Source organism: Excalfactoria chinensis, chromosome 2, assembly GCF_039878825.1.
Source record: "Excalfactoria chinensis isolate bCotChi1 chromosome 2, bCotChi1.hap2, whole genome shotgun sequence".
NCBI classification, from domain to species: Eukaryota; Metazoa; Chordata; class Aves; order Galliformes; family Phasianidae; genus Excalfactoria; species Excalfactoria chinensis.
In genome coordinates this window covers 95,511,694-95,533,724 of record NC_092826.1, presented here as the reverse complement: position 1 = coordinate 95,533,724, position 22,031 = coordinate 95,511,694, and the positions used below count along the sequence as shown (strand labels likewise).

Sequence of the window (22,031 nt, the reverse complement as noted above, 5' to 3'; positions counted from 1 at the left end):
ATAAAAGCAAAAGAAAAATATTCTAGATCTATTCCAGAGAAGATCTGTAATCTAGCACCAACATCATCTGGATAAATAAGCTTTTACTTCAGCATTTGCACCTAAATTATACAACATTAGCTATCCAGTTTCATCAGTATAAGCCAGTCCTCTTCAAAAGTACAAATGCTAGAGAGTAAACCCACAGGTATCCAGAACATCCCGATTAACTCTCAGCCCTTGGATAACACATTTTCAGATAACATTTATGATCATAGTGCCTTCATTCTCAGATAGCTGGCACAAAAACAGAACCAGAGTATGGGAAGGAAGCTAAGGGACTGTGCTAGAAAAGAAACAGGATGGAGGCAGACTCTCTGGATACGTCCCCTCTTCTTCCCTGCATACATAACTACTACTGAGTCTTAACACTTTTTATTTTCTGGTTTTATGCATGAGAATGAGACAGTTCTTCAAGCAGTTCTGAGACATGAGCTATTAATTCTCCTTTGTGTGAACTGGAAAAACCCCAAAACGTGTCTATACATAATGTTTTCACACATTAAGAAACTATGGACTTGATTAGGTGTATCTTGGGCATAAATTGATGAAAATCATGCAATCTATTTGTAGACAGCAACTGCAAAACCAAAACCACATATTACCTTTAAAAAAAAGAAAATAATTACTTGCATTATCACTTGGTAGCATCACCCACACGTCACTCACTTTTCCTTTTTCAGATGAGAAATACACGGTTCCTATCTCACATATTACAAAACCTGCAATGAAGCCTGCTGAAAAATGCCTGTCTTGTGGGTGGTCTCAAAACTCATTCTTGCAGTTTCCCACAAACAGCATCATGGCTCAGCCTATTCTCCAGGGAGAATTCTCTACATATTCTTTGAACTTTTTTTAAAAGCTGTTTCAATTACCCTTTGCGTCTTTGCCAGCTGTTGCTTCCAGTGCGTCGATCTGGCCTGTAGTTTTCCAATTTGAGAAGCAGAAATGCTTCAGCTGCTATAGTTTCAACCACTGCGAGGCTCAGAACAGTGTCTCATGAGAGAGAGACCCTCTTCAAGCTTTACATCTGCAGACTTAGAAGACCATGCTGTCTGCTTATTTAGTGTTCCAAGGTAACTGTTTTAATCCCAAAACACACAAGTTATGAAGCTGGAATGCTCCTTGTAGGACCAACTTTAAATGGAAGAGGAGTGCTGTTAGAATTCATCATCTGATCTGGTCAAAATCAGGTGGCTCCTGCCAGGTTTGGCCCGGTCATTACAATAACTGTAAAGCATCTGCTTCAGCAGGACAGTCAGTTGTGTTCATATATCGCAAACAACCAGCCATACACCCATGTTTATAATTTCCTGCACTAGCTGGAGAAGTAACCAAAGTATGTGACGGTGCACTCTGGGCTGATGCTTCATGGAAAACAAAAAAAGGCTGGGAGAAAGGACTGCAGATCAAGTTAGACTACAGGAAGATTTCTGTGTGTCTCGCTTGACTTCCCCTGAAAGTAGGTATCATGTGTTTGGCTGTCATCATTCTCACTGAATAAACATCAAGTTTCAAACCATTCAGAAAGCCTGTGTATATATTTAAAAGTGGTTATATTATAGAATATTCTGACCCTTCTGAGAATTAACCCAGTTTCTACAGGTCTTGTGTAAGCAAAATAGAAAGTAATTTATAGTAGAAGCAGAACCATTTCAAGAACCGTTCACTCATATCAGTGAAGGTGATCTGAGTTAGGCTTACCTGATTTGCACCTATGTACATGATAGATGTGTAATAAACTAATACTCCTAGAGTAAAGGCTTAAATTCTCCATTTTTTTCCACGTAAAGTGAGGTCTCTGAGGGTCTGTGCTGCGGATCTATTCCAAGTACATTCAGATGCCTAATTTAATCATTGCATCCCACACTGACATGTGAGAGCCTACCCAGTGTGCTAGGCTACATCAAAACTACTCAGATGAACATAAGGAGTTTTTAATAGATGAGACAGAACATTTCATTGATAGCCAGACAAAATTTGTGTGATTTCCATGGGAGTCTGAATTAAAACCAAGACTTAGTAAGAAAAAATACGGCCCTCCGATGCAAGGTGAGGTGAAAAGCTTTGAAGAAATTGTCTAAGTGCTCCTATGAGGACTTTGAGCTGAACAATACACTCCTAGGAGAAATGCAGAGCTGTGCTGTGCTGTGGTCTGGGTCAGAACTCGATCAAAGTCGGTGTTCTTTACAAATTGAGGCAGATCAGTTACAGTCTATTTAAAAACAGTTTGATTTAATGTCTGCATACCTGATTCAGGTAATGTTTGCATAACGGAAGACAGCATTTGTATACTGGGGAAACTGCTTTGGGTGAAGCCTGGGCAGATCTCTCACTTCATTTCCACCTAGCATCCCAAACAGGGATTGAGAATGAAAATTAGAGCATGTCTAATACCATCCTGTAGAGAAACAGAGTTTCCTTCTTTATAAAGGCTGCTAGTTTGCCAATGGTAACAGTACAGTTTTCTTGGCAGGGTGTAGTATATGGTGAGGATAGCCATAGCTTGAATTTCTACTATGTCTAGACCTCCCAGGACCAATTCATCTCTCTACCAGTTTTTCTGAGCATGTTCAAACTGGATGTTGTTGCTTAAGAAAGAATACAAGTTGGCCAAAAAGACAGAAGGATGGGCCAGCAAGATTTACATTCCTTTCACATTCAAATGTGTTTGGTTTGGTTTGTTTGTTTGTTTTCTGAAACAAATCCGACATTTTTTAATCGAAAGGAGAAAGGTGAAAAAAAAAATAAAAAATAATAATGGGTTAAATTGCCTGAACGTTAAGCAAAACATGTTTTCATTTCTAGTTTACCCAAATCACATTTTTCCCCAATCATTTGGCTCATCCACTGAACCAAACTATTCATTATTCATGGAGCTCCACACAGCTCTCCTACTGTGTGGAGACACCCAAATCTGTAGAGATTCTGCAAATACATGCAGAGAATCACACAAAGGAAAGATAAAGTATGTTTGGAGAAGAAGTAGAGACGCAGACCAGTATTCAACTATGAGCTAAAAATTACAACTCTGGGCCTTGTGTGGAGAATACATCTGGCTATGCTGGAAAGCGGAAACCTGAGAATTGCCCCTAAAGACCTTGGTGAGGAAAACCTTGGCTCTTCGCCTTTTTGTGCTAATTGAACTGGGATAGTTCAGCTCTTGCATCCCATTTCTATTCTGCTTGAATTTTAAATAAAAATAGGTTAGAGGAACTATCTAATCAGGTTTCTGCTTCGTTTTGTATCACATAAGAAAGTATATACCTTCCAGATCCCAAAGGTCCCACAGCTTTTCAGCCCTTTACTTGATCAATCCAAATTCATTAAGAGACTTTCTCTCCTTATTTGCATGCAGATACAGTGGCTTCCATTTTCAGCAGATTTCAGTACAGGAACTTTCTGAAGCTCCTGGGCTCCTTGGTTTACCACTAATGAAAGAATATTCCCTAATTAGTAAAAAATAAGTGCTGAAGTGCAGTTCTGGGTTCCTCTGAATACTCTGCAGCTGGTTTTCTGTGGACTTGGCTACAAACAACACAACCTCTTTCTAGTTTCTATCCAGGAGAATACTCACAACGTGAAAAGATGCCATGAGAACTTCTGCATTAACTGTAAACAATCCATATTTTTTGCACGTCTACTGAATCAAATTAATGTTGATCGGTGCTCTCCGGTGTTTGTCTTCTACCTCATTTGATTACTTAGGGAATTACAAGCACAATAACTTTGAATGAAAGAGCGTTTATGCTAATTTGAATTTCAAATTCACATATTAAAATTTCGGCTTCTCTTCCTGTCATAAGAAAAAGCAGGATGGCCAACTGCAGCCTAACCATGCTGTTCAGATTCTTGCAGTCATTTAAATATTGCTGGACCTTGATGTGGTTAAGCATTTCTAAAGCTATTTGTACAAGGGACTAAAGAACACAGAGGTGCTACAGGGTAGTCGGGTATTTTGAGAAGAAAAAAGAAGTCTGAAGGGTTTAATCTGACTTTTTCTCTAAGCAAAGGCAAAAGCACTTTGATACCTCACACAGAACTCTCAAGGCACTAGCATCATTACAGCTTAAATGCTTATGCTAAGTTCAGCAAGAAAACTAGATTCAGGCTTAAGACTATGGATAATGTTCCCATGCCCAGAGTTTAGTGCACACATAAATACCTCACTGATTGGGGCTTGAAAAACACTTGGATTCAGCAATAGTTGAAATCAACAACAACAGAATGGAAGAACCACTGCAGTAAGAAGTAGGTTGAATGAAGGTTACACTGTGTTCACAGAAGTGCTAGAACTGAAAGGACGTTTTCTTACGTTCTACCCATTCTGTGTTTTGCTTCTCAAACACAGACATAAAATACTAAAGCTGTTCAACAAAGCTGCTCAGCATAATAGCTCTGGTGAGGGCAAGTGAGAGATATGATGGTTCTGATTCTCTGAAACTCTGCAACATGCTTTAAAAAAATAAATAAAGGAAAAAAAAATCAATAAGTTTCAAAAATGTATTTTTGAAAATACATGAATGTGCTTCCAAAATAGAAATGAGGTTGTTTTGGATATCTAGTAGTATCCTTCCCCTTTAGACACCCTGCACTGCCTTACTGCATCTCAGAAAAGGACGCTGTAGTAAGAGCTGTCGGCCTGCTCTTGCCATGAGAGAACTGCAGTAGCTTACTCCCCTCTCCTGCTACTCAGACAGGAGTGGCACCAATCGATTTTAAGTATTATGCTCCATTATATGGCTGCTAAGGTCTGATAAAACTCCACTGAAAATATGAATTTCTCATAAGGCACAAAGAACTCTGTTTGGTGATGTTTTCCAGCAAAGCAGATTTTCTGAAGCCCATTGGACCTTGTTGCACCAGAAGAAATTATTCTGTACAATTTTCAGCATTTTTGGTTAAATAAATGTTGCTATTTATACCAGTTCCAGTGTGCGCAATAAAACCATGCTGTCTTTCCCTACTGTTGGAAGTAGCTCCCTCATAGAAAACTGCACTGATTATTGACTGTTATCTATGAAAATAAGCATTCTACTTAGTGCTACGTAGTGCAAAAGAAAGGGTCAATTCTTAGTCCCTTTTTAATACTCCTGTACAACTCCTATAACATTCACTTATCACACTGCAGAATGGATGAGCAAGTGAACTGAGTTAAGAAAGATCTGATTCATGTTTATTTTCTGGTCAAACACAATACACACATCTACAACTGTTTTTCAAGTAAGAGAGATTAGTCTAGAAATGCCTCTCACTGGACTGATGCTGTGGGACTGGCCGCTCTCTATTCAGCTACTGCTCAGTTTTGTGTGGCATTTCAGCAGAATACTCACCAGATGGCAGCAGCACATAAACCACAAATTTTGTTTCCAAAGGCCAACAACAACAACAACAAAACAGAGTTTTTAACGATGTCTTTTTGCAGATTTTGTTTTTCAATAACATTATACCAGTAACCAGATAAACCATCTTGTTGGAATAGTCATATTATATGGAAGCAAATAATGCACCCCAAAATGCATTAGGTGCAGCAAAAGAACCTATAAAACAAAGCTCAGAAATGTGTGTACCCCTTGCTCCCTATGAATTGAAGGGAGTTTCCATGCCAAAGATCCAAGACAGTGTGACAAAGTGAAAAGATAAAAAGAGCCCCGTACATTACTACCTATGCTATACCATAACAGTAGGTATTGCACAAATAGCACAAATGAGGGGTCTATATCCAGTAGAGCTTACAAAGTGAATAGAATCTGGCTCCTCTGAGGAATTTACTTATGCTTGTCAGAACCCTGTTACCTCATTTCTCAACCCATCTGCAGTATTCTTCTCCCCATCATTTTGAGTAACACTGATATATTTAGGTATAGGGGAAAACCCGGTGCCCCCTGTTGTCTGCAAGGAACTCACATGGGACAAGAATGCATGATGCTACACCCAGCATGCCTGGACTTGGTCAGGGGAGATGTAAAGCAGAGGGCTCACTTGTCAAGTGGAAGCCACAGATATTTTGCTTCATCTCCGCATGCAGCCTTCAGTTCCTTATGCTGTTAGCCATGGGGTCTGTAGATCAGGGCCATCATTAGCAGGAGGCATGTGCATAGCCCCAGGGGAGCTCTCACACCTTGTGACCGAGTGCACACATGGTGCTTCACATCCTCCTGTGCAGGCTCCAGTTCCTTTCCCAGGGTCCCCAGCTCCCCTGGGAGGATGTTGGCCTATATGTTCTCCAAATATTAACCATGAGCACCTGAGGTCAGGAAGGCATAAACTGCCATGGCATAAATAGCTACTTAGCAACTCTGCATCTACCATTAGCGCATTCAGCTTCAATCCCTCTCCTCCAAAACACCTGAAGAAAAAGCATTTTTGCACCAGGTTCAGCCAAGTTTTTGGCTTAAGATTCAGTGTATAGATGGTTGTGTCTGTCAGGCTCGTGGCACAGCACAGCCGGCAGGCAGAGCACAGCAGCCTGGAGCTCTGCCCAGGCTGCGAAACATGCTGTAGAAGTTGGGTGAGAGGGCAAACTTGGCTCCTTGATGCTGTGGCTAGACAACCCTTGATATCCAACCTGCATGCTAGCAGGCTTTAATGCCGGTGGACATATTTACTGATTTAAAACTAGCTTCAGTACATCTGCTCTGCCCTACAGTCAGCACTGTGACAGCAGGTATGAATATACTCCATTGTGAAGCGCCTGAGGCTGGTGGGTGGGTTGGCTGGCTCTCTCTTCCACTCTCTTGCATTACAGGTTCTGTAGAAAGAAGCTTTGTAGAAGGACTGAATTAGATGATAACATTATACCAAGCTGCTCATTAAAGACAATTAAAACTTTTGTTTTTTAATGTTCATTTCTCTTCCTTCCTAGCTAAACTGTAGATGAACACAGGCAAGAGAAGTAGTGTGTTCCCAACCTTCTGCATCACTGAAAAGGATATTCCTTCCTTCCTTGCACTAGCAAACCACCCTCTGCCTCTCCAGAGGAGGTCGGAACTGATGTGTATGTACTTCAGTGACAGGGGTTCTGAAACCTCTAATTTTGCCCTTCTTAAGAATATTCCCAAACAATTTGGTCCATGGAAAGCCTCTTTTAAGGTATTTAAAGTAGATGGGGGCAAAGGTCCCATCAGGTCTGGTAACACAGCATGGCATCATGAATCTCACACGTTGTCACTGAGAGCAGCAGACACACCCCTGCAAGCTGCCATGCTTGGAGCAAGGCGTCTGCCTTGCCTGCCACTCACAGCTTCCGATTGCTTCCTGCTTGTCCTACACAAGAACACACTGCCCTAGAAATGAAAAAAAAAAGAGTATAAATGAGTAATCTAAGAGCTGAATTTGACAGGAAAAGAGAGAACACTGTAGGCAGTTATCTGTGAAAGATGATGTTTCTGCAGACTGGGAGGTTAGGCGTAGTGATGAATCTAGTCAAAACCTGAAATTGCAGTCACTTTGACAATGGTCTTTTATCTTCCTTCAGCTGATGAAACAGCTTCAGACTTTGCCAGGTCCTCCTCCTACTTTTTCCTTGAGAGTCAGGATCACTTCCATCTTATTTCAGCTGAGCTTCAGCCAACTGTCATTAATTCAGATTCATGCCGCTGCCAAATGTCGGGAGAGACGGGTGACGGTTGTGTCTGCTTCTGATGAAAATGAGAGGTAGAGCTGAATGTCATCAGCCTACACTGTAGATCATGTTACATCACAACTTCTCCCAGTAGCAGCTGCACAAAGATAATGAATAAAAAATAAGTGATTGCAGAGAGCCTCGTAGGGCTCTGTGCAACTGAAAGCACCTCACAAAAGGAAGAACGGCTTCTGGCAAAACTTACAGAGACCTTTGAGAAACAGGAGTGGGAAGCCTCTTTGGTCTTGCTAGGGTCCTGCAAATTCTGCCTGGTCAGCAGCAGACAAAGCAATCAGAAGGTCAGAATATGTGTCTGGCTTTTGGTGTTGCTTCATAGAGATCAATTACAGCAGCTCTATTTCCATGGTGATATCCACCAAACTGTGTGGATAAGGAGGCCTAAGAATGTCAAGCTTAGTGAGACTGCCTCTTTGTCAGTGATATTTTCCAAGGAAAAATTCTCAGTATCAGTAAGCAGATAACAAGTATGTAGAAGATCCACTGAATAAGAATCACAGTTTTCATCTGTTAAGAGATCTGAGTTCTCTAGAGTATAAAAACATGACCAGGATAACAGCAAAGCCCTCTTCTCAAAGGGGTAACTGACAGTGGCAGGAACAGTTCCTCTTCCTTAACAGCTATGGCAAAGAAACATGGTAGCATCAGAAGGTATCTATGCTCTCACAAATATGCCCTGAAGTGAGATGTGAGGTTGGATGAATTTTGGAATGAGGTTTGATGTTTGAATGGCCAGTCTAGTACCTTTAGCATAGCATGATGGAGGTCAGGCAAGGCTCTGGTCCTGCTGTGCTCTGTTGAGGGTGTAGGTAGGAAAGGCAGAGGAAAAAATATTAGAAAAGGCCTGATTTCAAGACCTCAATACAACTTTTGCACAGCTAGATTTCATTTCAGAAGTCTCCTTGTTTAAAAGGCTACAGTTGTTAATCTAAATTGACCACTCCAACTATGTAGTTGTCCCCTTGAAGACGTAAGGTATTTTGGCTTTCCTCCCACTTAAGATTTAAACAGCAACAGGTTTTTATAACTTTCTTTGGGCCATCTGCCTTAAGTATGCAGTGTATGCCTATCCTTTCCCACTAGGATGAATCAGTCTGCAGGACCTAAAATATGACACATATGTGCAACAAAATGTTACGAATGTGCAATGACTTTTAGGAATGTACTCACTGAAAATCAAACAAGCCCCGGAATCCCTGAGATGGCTGTCTCTACCTGAGGACTGTGGACCGAGTCTCCTGACACCACTAGCAGGTGGCTCACCCTCCCCAAACCATCTCAGAAGTATGCCAGATTTCCTGTATTTGCTGCCTATTTTCTGCCCAGGTGACTATGGGCATCACCACCTCCTGCGTCTCCATCGTTTCACAACTTTGATTTTCAGTGTTGCTCTTTTCTCTCAGTCTCTGCTTTCTAGCAGTTTTTGCTTATTTCTGGGACCACAGAACTTTCCCTCAAGGCTTCATCAGGCTACAAAACGCACGAAAATGACACAGCTTCCTCTCAGTCTCACTTATCGGTGCCTTATGTAGAGAAATGGGAAGAATGGAAAGGCCTTTAAATGGTTGTGGTCAGAAGATGGGAAAAATGTAGTCTACAGCATCATAAAACAAGCGGAAGCAAAACAAAACAGCTAAAGAAAGCAGTTGACTCCTCTGTGCCAGGTCATCTGCAGAAGATAAAACTTTTGCAAAGAGGGCTTCCCCCCATGCCCCGAGAAAGATGTGCTCTTTCCTCTATATGGGGAATGGCAGTGCTGTGCAAAGAGTCATGCCCTACCAAGCAATGAGACCAAAAAGAAAAGCATCCAAGAGCAACTTCCACTAATAACACAGCAAAACTTATCTTTGTTGCACAGAACGTGGAACACTGTGAGTGTTCTTTTTAGTGTCTTCCTGGATCTCTTTTTTTGAAGGAGTGGAGATTATTTTTTACCGTGAAGATATCCGTGCAATGCTAACTCAAATGAACTGCCTCAATAACATATAGATGTTTATTAAAGATCTATTACTCACTGTGTTTTCTGAAGGGAGACCTCATAACAGGAGACCCTATGTGATCATTAACCAATTGCAAAGCTTAACATAAATATCAGGCAGCACCAACAGAAGAGTTATTATAGGCCATTTTTAAGTTCCAGATTTTGATTGCCACTTTAGCAAGTGTCCTTTTTGGCTGTTTCTTTGTTTTTCCCTTTTATTTATTCTGTTTTTAAAACTAAAAATCTTTGTGTAGTAAGCAAAGAAAAATGTTGTGAAGCAGGTACCACAGTAAATAAGAAATACTAAATAACTCTTCTTTGCACTGAAAATAGAGAAAGGCATGTAGAAAAATCCTATACTCTTGGAAGCACAGGAAATATATGTGCTTTTTCCTCTTGCCCTTTTGAAGACATTGCTGTTTCAGTTGCAGGCAGACATTACAATGGGTAATAGATAACAAAGAGGATTCACATTCTTGGCACTCAGTCAATTAAAAGAAATGCCAATTGCATTCTGTGAATATTCCCATGGTGCCAAACCGTAAGAGAAGTCTGTGAGTGGGAGGAGTGAAGGTGTGATAATTGAAAGAATTGCCACTTGATAAGTCACAGGAGCTAACGCTTTAGCTCAGCATGCGGGGAAGCTAGAACGTTCCCAGATGCTGCAAAAAATGGGTGTATGCGATCCCTGGCACCACTCGTTGGGACAAGATGAATCACAAATGCTTCAGTAGCTAGCTACCATGTCACAGGGAGCCAGATGGAGGTGGTTACTTTTCTGATTGATTGCCTCCTGGGCTACCATGGGCTTTTCCAGCAGGCTAATGCCTTTCTGCTGGCACTCGATGTCCGGGTCAATGCCATGCAGGAATTCCTGCTTCTCAGTAAGTCACCACCCCACTGAGGGAGAGGGAAGCAAAGAAGCAAGAGAGAGAGGGACTCTACAAGGTGCACCCAAGTAACACCTACTCCTTAATAGATGTGGCTGCTAATGAATTTTCAGGCACGTGCTGAGTTAAGGGGATGCACAACACTGAAACACCCTTTAGTTAAACCCAGTGCTTTACAAAGGCTAATTGAAAAAGGAAGGAGCAGCAGGGGTGGGGGTGGAACAAGGCAGAAGAGGGGGCAGAGGGGGAGAACGGCTCTACTTTTCAAGTGCTGAATATGAAATCCCTGCAACAGATGAGTTTGCATGCAAGCCTGCACCTCATCAGGGCAAAGATACAGTGAATGGAGTCAAGTAATTTTCCTCTGCGCACAGCACCCCCAGCCCCTTACCCTGCCCAGCCAGCTTTCTCAACTGTGAGCTTTAGAATATAAACAGCCAATAAGTAAGGACAATAACTGCAGTTCCTGCTGAGAGCTAACTCTGCCTGTCACGCATTTGCTGGGTCCTAATACAGGACAGTGAATAAAGCTTCATTACAGAACAATGGAGTTAGCTGCCAGAGCCTACAGATTTGAATAAACAACAAATAAGCAACATCTGCTCCAGCATATGTGTATGGTAAAAAAAAAAAAGTCACAAAATAAAAGAATTTGTAAATGCCAAAAGCAACACTAAACTGCCAGTGCTACTGTAGAGTGAATTTTTAATTGCACATGCATACAGGCAGGCTGTGGGTATTAGTCTCACATATGTCTGGTTGCTGCCAACCTGGGAGTATAGATGAATTTAATTAAATAAGGATTATCCCTTCTCTCCAGTACAATTACTTATTTATAACAATGATAAAATTGCCTAATAAAAAAGATTGTAATATTTTTTAAAACAGAGCTAGAAAACACTTGGCTTTCCCTGTAAGTCATTCGGGGATGTTTGGGGGTTTGAGCGTCTTTTAAAATTAAGTCTCAGCATTCTGCCAAGAGAGAGGGAAAAAAAGCCTTATCATAAAGCCTACTGCAGTTAAACAGCCAGAATCTACATTATAGAGAAATATAAAGAAGACACACAGCAGCCAGGGAATTGGCTTTCATGGGGAGTGTAGAAAATTAAGCAATTGGACTAAAATTGAGGCCAGGCTACAGAGCCAAGGGACAATACCACAGGGACAGGCACTTCCATAAGTCACCCGTCTCTAATATGCTCCATCTAGGCAAAGCAGTCTGTTCCTATCTATCTCTATTTCTTCTCATGGTGGGTACCTCATGCTTCTCTGCTCAGGTAAGATCCCATTTCAGCAGGGTCATGCCAGGCTCCAGAACATTCATCATTGCTCTCATACCCCTTCTCACAGAGCCTGCAAACAAATGAGAACAGGCCCTTAATGCTATCAGGCACTGCACGAGCCTTGAAAAATAGGCAGCCTGTATCCTCAGTGATTTTTAGTCCAAATCTAATTTCAGGCATGTTCTCCTGGGAGCTGAGGTTTTCCCTGCGTAGGCTCCTGATGGAACCTGGACTGCATTTTCCACTCTAGCTCCTACTTTGGAGGTCTCTGCTTATGGGTCTGAGACAAATTCTGCCAGTTTGATAGGAATCTTTGTAAGAGCTAGTGTTATTCACTAACTAACAACATTGCACTCATAATTGGTAAGTTCTGACTGCTTCCATGATACAAAGCAAATTGAAGTAGTAATAAGAATCCCATGGGTATGGAGGGGCACGTCATTTAGTAGCAGTGGGAAAAAGAGAGAGAACATGAATAGAGCCCATAAAAGAGACTTTAAATATAGGCCAAGCATCAACAACTCTAAAACAGCAGAGAAAGAAAGAGTGAGAGATTGCAGTGTTTAAACAAAACTCTAAAACATGCTGCTGTGAAGGCATAAATCTTATATAAGTGCAGTTCAATTGTATGATAACAGCCAAGATGACCAGCGGTCACTGTCACCACTGCTGAAAGGCACCACCTGCTGCCTCGCTGAGCTCACATCCACTGTTTGGTTTCCATAAATGTTCAGCAAGCATTGATGGCTGTCAGTGGGTGAGTTTTCTGCACAGAGGAATTCAGTGACACACCTTTGCTTCATCCACACTTCCATCTCAGGTGCCATTCTGCCAAGCTGCCCCTCTGCCGCCATCCGTCACATGGCAACAACACATAATGGGATTCTGTTGGAAGATTCACCCCCTACTGCCATACCACCAACATCCACTTTGGATGTCATATGCTAATACAGTAAAATAAGCGGCATTATTTTTGGAACAGCTCTCATACGTGCTTATTCCTGTCTTAGAAGACTCTTTAGGTTATACAGTTGATTTTTACTTTTTCCCCCGCTGATATATCGACATAAGTATATCATCTTCAAACTCCTTTAACTAATGCCTCTATCATTAAATAGTGTAGCCACCTTTTACAGCTGGGCAAAGAAAGGAAAAGAACCTTCTGGAGTATGATCCAGATCCAGAGAATTCATTACGTACTCTATCACAGTTACTCAGCTCCAGCATTTAATGAGAAAACTCCACACACACTGATGAAATCACTGGCTTAACCGAAGTCAGTGGGACTTTGGCTGCTGCCTTCAAAAGGCTCATGATTTCAATCCTGCACCTCCAACTGTTGCTCCAATCAATGACACAATTAAATGATCACTACCAATAGATGGATTATTATTATTTTTATTATTATTATTATTATTTGAGGTACCTACTTATGCACTTGAGTGACTTAGTTATTTGTGCCAGCTCCACAAAACTGATATAATGTAGTCCTCAAAAGTCAAGGACTCACTGAACCACCGCCCCTGCCAGTAAATGCTTCCCAGGATCCAAGTTCAGATAGCCTCAAATGACAGCATAACATCTGGTCTAACAGCTTTGTGTTTAATCCTTTCACACACTACTCAAACATTTATTTTCTAACACAATTCAGTGCTATGTCTGCTCATGTGATGATGGTGTATGTGGTGTAGGAGACTGATGATGGAGCAGTGCCATGTTGCCACCAGAATGTCATGGTTGTGTAGTCCTGGTTGACCTGCATATAGAGTGGTTGCAGAGCTGCTACCTCATGTTTGATCCTAAATCTGGGAATTGGCAGGTAAGGGGTCATTTCGATCTGGCAAATGAATCCCTGAGTGGGAGTAAAGCTTTTGTGTCATCTGGAAGTGCAAAGAGGTCTGCTTAAAACATCATATGGATGCCCCAGACCCTCAAGGCTTTGCATGTGAAATTCTCTCTTCAGGTACACTTGCTGTGTCTCCCTGACAAGGTGAGTAAATGTTACATGCCTGTGATTTATCAAGTCTAGATTGGCCATGCTAGAATAATGTATCCAGTGCCAGAAGTGATGGGAGCAGAGAGGGAAAACATATTATGAGAATCTTTAGAGGAAACTACGTGGAAACATTGCTTTAAAATAAATCTGGCAAAATGTCAGTATCTTAACACTCACTTGATGTGGTGTCAGGAGTATTTCCACATGGAATGTCATCCTCAAAGCTCTGAATCTGGAAAAGAAGATGAAAAATTCATATTGATAGTAATGATTAGTGGGGGTGGGGGGAAAGAAGCTGGAATAATAATAGTAAAACCTAGATGTTTCAAAGTGAAAACATTAAATCTTTCAGCTGGTTCATTTTTGAGTTGTTTCTTTTTTTAAAATATTTGTTCTTGACATAAGGTAGCCTGTGAAGCCTCCCAAGAGTTCCTCAGGTTATCAATAGAGAAATGATTCCAACCTGAAAGCACAATAACATTCTTATTTGAACAACCTCAGAGAATCATCCCTGAACAAAAAAAAAAATAAAATGATTTAGTAGAAGTAAAAATAAATGTTTGGGAGGTGATCCTCCCCCTCTTCTCTGCCCTGGTGAGGCCTCATCTGGAATACTGTGTCCAGTTCTGGGCTCCCCAGTACAAAAAAGACAGGGATCTCTTGGAAAGAGTCCAGCGGAGGGCCACAAAGATGGTGAAGGGCCTGGACCATCTCCCCTACGAGGAGAGACTTAGGGAACTGGGTCTGTTTAGCCTTGAGAAAAGAAGGCTGAGAGGGGACTTGATCCAGGTTTATAAATACCTGGGGTGTGGGAGCTATAGTGGCGAGGCTGGTCTCTTTTCAGTGGTGCGTGGGGACAGGACTAGGGGCAATGGGCTGAAACTCCAGCATAGGAAGTTCCGCACGAATGTGCGCAAGAACTTCTTTACAGTGAGGGTGACGGAGCACTGGAACAGGCTGCCCAGGGAGGTGGTGGAGTCTCCTTCTCTGGAGATATTCAAGACTCGCCTGGACGCCTACCTGTGCGACGTGGTGTAGGGAGCCTGCTTTGGCAGGGGGGTTGGACTCGATGATCTCTAGAGGTCCCTTCCAACCCCTATAATTCTGTGATTCTGTGATTCTGTGATTCTGTGAAGTCCAAAGAAATATAGCCACATAGAGGCAAATTCCTGCCAATTAGCATATGTAAGGTTAGAATATGGCCATATGAGGAGAGGCTGAGGGAGCTAGGAATGTTCAGCCTGGAGAAGAGGAGGCTCAGGGGAGACCCCATTGCCCTCTATAACTTCCTGAAGGGAGGTTGTAGTGAGCTGGGGGTCGGCCTCTTGTGTCATTAGCGATAGGACCAGAGGGAATGGTTTCAAGCTACAGCAGGGGAGATTTAGGAAATATTAGTTCTCAGAAAGGGTGGTCAGGCACTGGAATGGACTGCCCAGGGAGGTGGTGAAGTCACCGACCCTGGGGGTGCTCAAGGAATGACTGGATGTTGTGTTGAGGGACATGGTTTAGTGGGAGCTATTGGTAATAGGTGAACAGTTGGACTGGATGATCTTTTAGGTCTTTTCCAACCTTGGTGATTCTATGATTCTATGAATATCTTTTTCCTCTAAGAATGAAAACCTGCTTGTCTTTTTCATGGTATCAATAGGAACACTGCAACATGATACTGCATGATCTTCCTTTGAGGAAAGTCTTAATAGAAAAGAAGGACCCATTACATGCAAGTAATGCATGTACATGCAGGCTAGGTGTATCTTAGGTACATGTCTGCAGCTTGAGAGATCTCTAAATCTCTCCCTGTCAAAGTTCAGGAAGAGAAGGGTCACTCTATACATAACTGTTTCTCTCCTCCAGACATATGCTACTGGCCATTGTCAGACTAACAACTTAGGTCGGTCTAGTCCTTTCAGCCAGTACACTACCCTTACAGCGTTAATGTAATGATGTGGTGGAGAATATCCAGAAGTTAAACAGTGTACGCACAACCTAATTTGAAGATACGACATTCCTAAAATTGTATTAAGACATCAAACTGAGGAGTTTGCTGTTATTTGCATTCACTGTTCTGCCAGCGTCTCCCTTTCTATACATACCTCTAGTCACAGAGCTGCAAGTCCAGCATGCTAAGCGCTTTGCAAAGACATAAGGGCTGCTTTGGGACTACAAATTCGCTGTGCCGGAGATCTTTGAAAGACACCATCTCTCCCACTGAGGGTGAAAGTCAGGCCCAAATACCAACTCTTGAGTCAGCTCTGTCAATACAAAGGCTGAACCAAACCTTTCACAGGAAAATTTCATTGTAAAGATATGAAAAGATAAACATTCTTTCTTCAAGAAAAATGCTGCTACCTTTACCTAATCTTTTCCAATGTTTTTGAAACTGGAAGAAACTTCTGGGCCACCTTTTCCATTCATTTTCTGCTCCTTAACTCCCTCCCTCCCTTCCTCACTCCCAAGTTCCCTATGTTTTCACAGGGTTGTCAACTACCTCATTCCTCCTACTTTCTGTGTTTCTTACAATAGAACTGTAAGACTCCTTTCTTTTCCTCACCCATGAAAGACTGGCTGGAGAGAATGGATGGATGGATGGATGGATGGATGGATGGATGGATGGATGGATGGATGGATGGATGGATGGATGGATGGATAGGCAAGAGTATTCCTGTCAGTCTCCCACAGGGGTCTGCATGATTGGAAGTAATCATACTATAGTCGTTTTTCTGCAGTACTGCAGCCAGAAAAACTTCTGCTGACACAAATCTAGATGTAATAAGAGGACTGGCATGTATCCTGGTCTCTGCTACCTCATGTTGAACCCTGCTGACAACCCACTGTTGCTAAAACACTAAGATAGCTGAGTACCGTGGACTTTGCTGACAGCAGATATGAGAACAAGCTGCTGTTCTGATTTATTCTGTTTTTAGGATGCTCAGCTTACAGAGTGATAAAATATTTCAAACTCTGCTATAAAACCAAGGATAATTTTGTGGTAAAACTTTCCAAAAAAGCACATTAGAACATGAGCACAGGGGAAAGAAATATAAAAAAACGCCAGTCCAATGAACTGGTTAATGATTGGATCTGTAAAAATAACCCTTACCACCTGTATTAGTGTTCCTGCAACTTCCTCCTGCAAAACCAAACCAAAACAAAAACAACAACAACAAAAAACCAACACCCCAACAACCTAGCACTGCATAAAACATATTGGCATCTTACGCTGTCATACTGGTTGAATGAATCCTACCTTAGTAACGTCAGTGCCAACTTCCTTGACAGTATCCCAACACAATGACAATTTAAAATAATCAAAACCCCAATGAGCAGAGTAAATCCCACTGTTTTTCCCCATAATGCTGCAGCATGGTGTTTGAAGTAATTTACTCTAGCTTCCACCCTGAAAAAGAGAATCTGCACCTATACAATAAATATGGGTAGGGAGACAATGCCAGCAAGCAATATATAAAAATCCACCTCACCTCTTCCATTTCAAATGAGTCCGGAGGCCTGCAGTTTAGACCTGCCAATTTTTTGAGCATCTGGGCCAAAAGCAAATGGGGCTCTTTTCTTGGCCTTTCTTTGGCAGGCACCTCACTTGGAGAATAAAGGTGGAGCTGTTTTGTCACTAAATGCGATGAAGTACAGGTTTTCCCTGGCAGAACTGGTGGGCTCTGGGATATGGGATAAGCTGAGGAACTTTTGTCTCTATAGCTTTGCTCCTGAGTCAGGCAGCCCAAGGTAACATGCGCAGAACATCCTGCCTGGATTGGTCCCCTCTCAGCAGTATCCACACAAAGGTGAGGTTGCTCTTCTGTGCCTGGCATGCTGACTTCCTCAGGTGCCAGCAAGCCCAGCTTCTGTAGTTCTGTCTGCTGAGAAGCCTTTCTCAGGAGCTGACCTATTCTTCTCCTCTTTGCTTGTGTGACCACAGATCTGCTCTTCACAGCATTCAAATAACTAGTCACATTCCCACCAGTTTCCTGTGCTTTGGTCTGCTGGGTGTTCACATCAGTCAGCAAAGATGAGAGGGCACTGGTGATGTGGTCAAGTACTTCCAGTTGTCGAAAACGTCCTTAAGTTTGTCAAAATGAAGGGCAACACAGTTATTACAAATAAAGAAACAAAAACCAACCCAAATAACTGGCACCGATGATTATTCAAACTTGTCATTGATAAGAAACATACTAAGTATCTGATTCTTTTTATCTGCTTCCATTCAGACTATATACAGACACCGCTGCACAGTTCTTTACATCAGCCAAACACATAGTGCTGAATTCACTGGGACAAGTACATCTGAATGCTACTCTGCACGAATAAAACTTACAGAATCCAGCCTGAAGTTCTCCAGCTGGCTGGGCCAGGCTTGGATGCCATATCTGAGGACTAATTAAAATTCACGTGGATAAGATTATTATAACACCTGATCATAAACATTTACTTCTGGCTGCTGTCCAGGATAGCTGCAAAATGCATACATACCGATAAATACATATTGATAAAAACTGACCATACATGCTATGCCCTCATTTTCTGAATATCACAAAATACTTATCTCCCAGAAACCCACAGCTGATATTGTATATAAATTACCTTTAGCAACAATAATAATAAACTGCATCAAGCTTTTGTAATTTTTGCCACATTTTCCATAGAATAACATACAAAAAGAAATCAAATATATCTTCCCTAAGGGACCTTGGAGATTTCCTTCTCTGCAACACTGTGAAGTTATTTATACAAGGAAATGTAACACATTTGTTTGTGCATTGTGTCTGCATCCATCCTGAGGCAATGAATATGTCACCAGGACTTCTCCTTCCTTGAGAGATTCATTGAGGACAGTAGATGGCAAAACGCTAACATACTTGGCTGCCATTTCTGTTAGAGAGCAGCCAGATTTACTGCATGCAGGCTGTTGGTAATGCTGCTTCACTGATAATTAAACAAGGGGGTATTTGCCATGGATCTGAGTCAGTCTTTTGCATCAGGGATCAATATCACAGTGCTCGATTCCTTATTGCTGCAATATCTCAAGAACAGCCTTTTTTATTTTTTTAATTCCCCAGATACCACCTGATTTTTAAAATCAGAAGACGTTGCCACTGCTGCCACTTTTTAAGACATGGTTAAAAGCGATGCCTGGTTTTGTTTAAATGTGTTATTTCATCTGTGGGCACAGAGTGTTGGTTAGTGTGTTGGATAGTTTCCACGTGCCTAAGTTTGGGACATTAGGGTAAATCATTTTGTGCATCCAGTGTGCTATGGCACCGTGTAAAGCCATTTTAGCCTCAGTATTTTATCTGGCTCCCACTAAGTCAGATCCTAAAAATTACAACTGCTAATTTCCTTTGACTGACAGAGGCAGAGCAGTCCAGACATTCTGATTTGAACCAGAACCAAAACTGCTGCTGTCTGAAATAGTTCTCACATTTTTACATGTTGCTTAACCCTGGTGAACTATAAGAAAGAATCTGTGAAATCTAAAGTACAAATCAAACAACAAAAGAAATGACGCCTGAACAAGTGTCATCTTATTCATGTGCAATGTCATGAAGAAATTATGTCAAGGACAGCCTCATTTTCTGGATTTCTGCTTTTGAGGCAAGCTGTTGCTTTGGCTTCTAGGGGTGCTCCCCCCAAGGAGTGTGCCTCAAATAGGCAAGAGTCCAATACAAACTCCTTGGTCTCTGAAACCTGCTTCAAAACAGCCTTAATCTGTACCACAGGTGAGATCCCAAAGGACATAACCACGGACTCGTTTTCACTAGAAAGTTCAGCAAATGGCCTTGCTGTAAATAAGATCAATGATTTTCAACAGAACCTATATTCTTTCATAGAAATTCTGATGACTTTATGATTTACCATTTTAGAATTCAGGAGGAAACATTCACATTTTTGTTATCCCCCTTCCCTAAATCTGGTACAACATTGGCTAACAGAGTTAACTGCAATAAAAGATTTGGAAAGCCTTCCACAGGCTCACAGAGGAATGAAGGAACACAGGTGTCTCCAGAGTCATTGAGAACTTTTAGTCAACTTTTTTTTTTCTTTTATTCTACTTTTTTTTTTCTTTTATTCTTTCCTTTTTTTTTTTTTTTTTTTTTTTCCCATAGCAAACTGCAGAATTTGGAAAAATCAAAATGTTTGGTGGGACAATAAAGATTTATCTGAAATTTATGTTCTCAATAAAAAAAATAAAGTGAAACTTCCACATTTTCTACTTTAGATTGCTTCTTCTTGAGCCTTGGCAATTCTGTCATTGCTAGAACTGAAGCAGTAGCTCAGAGAATGTATTTAGCAACTTATATTACATTTCTTTTCTAAGGATGGTTTTACTGGCTAATATCTACCTCCAGTGATGTGTAGCTCTTCTTATTAGCTTAACTTTGGTGGTCACAAGATGGTCACATATAATGGGAAATAATGACTACGGCATACACTTATCACAGAGGAGAGTGAGATCTGAACAACAGTTTCAGCACAGTAATTGAAGCAGCTGAGACACTTACCTCAGGACAGTACAAAAAATGAGTAGTTTTAGCCACAAGTGGATAAAGAACAGCCCAATGGAGAAGGGCTCGGAGGCTCTGGTGGATGAAAAGTTCAATATGAGCTGGCAATATGTGCTTTGCAGTCCAGAAAGCCAGCTGTACCCTGAGCTGCATTGAAAGAAGCGTAGCTTGCAGGTGAAAGGAGAGGGAGGAATTATTTAGCTGAGAGAAGAGAAGGCCCCAGGGAAACCTTATGGCAGCTTTCCAGGGAGTTACATAAAGGAAGCCCATGGGAAAGACTCTTTATCAAGGAGTGTAGTGATAGGACAAGGGGTACAAGGAAGTAGATTTAGGTTAGATGTAAGAAATTCTTTGCTATAATGGTGGTGAGGCCCTGGCACAGGCTGCCTAGAGAAGCTGTGGGTGCCTCACCCCTGGAGGCATTCAAGGCCACATTGGAAGGAATCCTACGAAGTCTGACCTAGTGGGTGACATCTCTGCCTTCATCAGCCAGTGTATGGTCTTTAAGGTCCCTTCCAAAACATTCTGAGATTCATTGCAATGGGTGAAAAACCCCTAGAAACAAGACAGAAAAGCCTAAGTAAATTTAGATATGGCAGTAAGGAAAAGTTATATTAAAATGAGTGGGTTTTACTTTATTTTAATTGTCAGATTTAAACATGTAAATATTTTTGAACTAAAATGCCCATAGAACTGAAGTTTTCAAGGACCTCTTGGATCAATAAAAGTCAGAAATATCTTTCTTTTTTTCTTTAACTTTTGATTCTCAAGTGACTTTATTTCACCAGCTAGGAAATACAATGTTTCTTGCAATGATGACAGTAAAAATTTCACCATGGGCAAACGATGGGGATAAGTTCTTCTTTCGGATCTGAGTTACCTTACTGATGACTGACGTTGTTGAAAATGCATCTTGTGAACTGGAGCCTTTAAAAATTCCATTACAATGCTTAAGGATCAGTATCAAGCAAGGAGACAATTAATAAACAAAGCTTTAACAACACGGATGTATTTTAAAAAGCCAAATCAGCAATGGAGCAGCTCTAGAAAACTATCTGCATCACAGCAAGGGGAAGAAACAAACAAAAAGAAGAGGACTGCACTGAGAAATGGAGGAAATAGGGAAGTAAAGAAAGATCACTCTGGTATGGGAGTCACTGGTTTTCCTTACCTCACCTTTTTTTCCCTCCAGGTTTATTGTCACTCATACGGTTCCTACAATCCTTTTCCTCATCTTTCACTTTCTTGGACTAACATGTCATACTAAATCAATTAATTTTCTCTGCTGTTTCAGGAGTAAGTAAACTGACAATATTTCCCAGTCATTCATTAATTCAGATTAAACACTTTTCTTTTTTTTAGTGTACAGAGACAAATGAGAGCAATTCAGTGACAATAAACCAAATGGGGTAACAATATCTGCATTCATCCAGCGTATCTTACATGTCTTTGGGAACAGTGGCTTAATATAGGCTTGAAGTCCCTAAAGGTAGTTTGCAGTTTGCATCATTTTGGCATTTTTATCTCAATATGAAATGATCCTGTGACAGTAAAACATCTGGGGTAACCTAAAAGGTTTGTGGAAAGGCAAACACCGTGGAACATCTCTGGACCTGAACTATCTACTTAATTTATAGAGAAGGATCTTTTTCTTTATCATCTTCAGGAAGCTTTCTTCCAAAAGA

General features: G+C 41.3%; 1 protein-coding gene across 1 annotated transcript in view; it reads right to left on the bottom strand.

Moving 5' to 3' along the window:
* Window positions 1–22,031, bottom strand: part of ITPRID1 (ITPR interacting domain containing 1) — a 53,023-nt gene that overhangs the window by 17,234 nt on the left and 13,758 nt on the right. Inside the window, exons 5-6 of the mRNA XM_072330355.1 lie at window positions 17,311–17,903; window positions 14,009–14,063 (exon numbers count right to left, since the gene is read on the bottom strand). Coding sequence (XP_072186456.1) covers window positions 14,009–14,063; window positions 17,311–17,903 — 648 coding nt within the window. The remainder of the gene's footprint in view (window positions 1–14,008; window positions 14,064–17,310; window positions 17,904–22,031) is intronic.